The sequence below is a fragment of the Citrus clementina genome, unplaced genomic scaffold (assembly GCF_000493195.1).
Source record: "Citrus clementina cultivar Clemenules unplaced genomic scaffold, Citrus_clementina_v1.0 scaffold_6, whole genome shotgun sequence".
NCBI lineage: Eukaryota > Viridiplantae > Streptophyta > Magnoliopsida > Sapindales > Rutaceae > Citrus > Citrus x clementina.
Genome location: NW_006262139.1, coordinates 18,686,551 through 18,687,467, shown reverse-complemented (window position 1 = coordinate 18,687,467; position 917 = coordinate 18,686,551). Strand labels below are relative to the sequence as shown.

The 917-nt window shown below is 39.7% G+C and overlaps 1 protein-coding gene across 1 annotated transcript; it reads left to right on the top strand.

Moving 5' to 3' along the window:
• The first annotated feature begins 116 nt into the window (after positions 1 to 116).
• Positions 117 to 731, top strand: LOC18037914 (transcription elongation factor TFIIS). The gene has a single exon (XM_006429752.2). It carries the CDS (start codon positions 117 to 119, stop codon positions 729 to 731), a length of 615 nt encoding a protein of 204 aa, XP_006429815.2.
• Positions 732 to 917: the final 186 nt, after the last annotated feature.

Here is a 917-nt window from a genome sequence, read left to right as displayed (position 1 = left end):
TTTCTTTTCATTGCCCCATTCCTTCCATCGTTCCATTCAGCCCCCCCAAAACAGAAATGAACATAAAAATCAAGAAAGCAAGCATCATTCATCCATTTTTGATTGAGTTTATTATCATGGGTTTGTTAAGAAACCAAATTCAGGACCGTATAAGTGTTGAATCAAAGAAATTCAAGGCATGGCCATCAAGAACTAACAAGACGAGAAAATTTGAAGGAGAGGACCAAGCTGCGTTTCCTTTCATGAAGAAGCCTCTAAGAGAACCTCAGCCTCCCAAACAAGAAGGAAAGAATGTTTCAGCTATGGAGATCAAGTGCTATGATGTTACACGTACACTGATCTGTGAACGTCTTATAGAGGCATTTTCTAAAGTTGCTGGCGAGGTTGAAGACATGGAGAAGAAGGAGCAAGTCAGTGCTTGTGACGCTGTTGGGGTAGCCGTTTCAGTTGAATCTGTGCCGTACAAGAACATAGGTCCTTCCAAGGGGGCTAAGGCGGCAGTTCGGTATAGAGCAATCTTGTTCAATGTTAAGGATCCGAAAAATCCTGATTTCAGGAGAAAGCTTCTTCTTGGAGAGGTGAAGCCTGAGACACTGGTTACTATGCTCCCTGAAGAGATGGCCAGTGATGAACGACAGAGTCAGAATAAACAAATCAGAGAGGATGCTTTAGCCCAGATTCCGGATCACTCTGCTGTTGATGAAAAGGAATCAGAATGTGACGCACAATGATTTTGGTTCGCATCATGTTTTTTTAATACTGTACTGTTTCATTTTCATATATTTTACACTGACATTATGATACTTTCATTACTTCATTAATACTCTTAAATATTGTCTCACATCATTCATTTTTTTCCTCCCATAGATGCGCTTGTATTTGAATAAACAAAATTTCATATGCTTACATGATACATG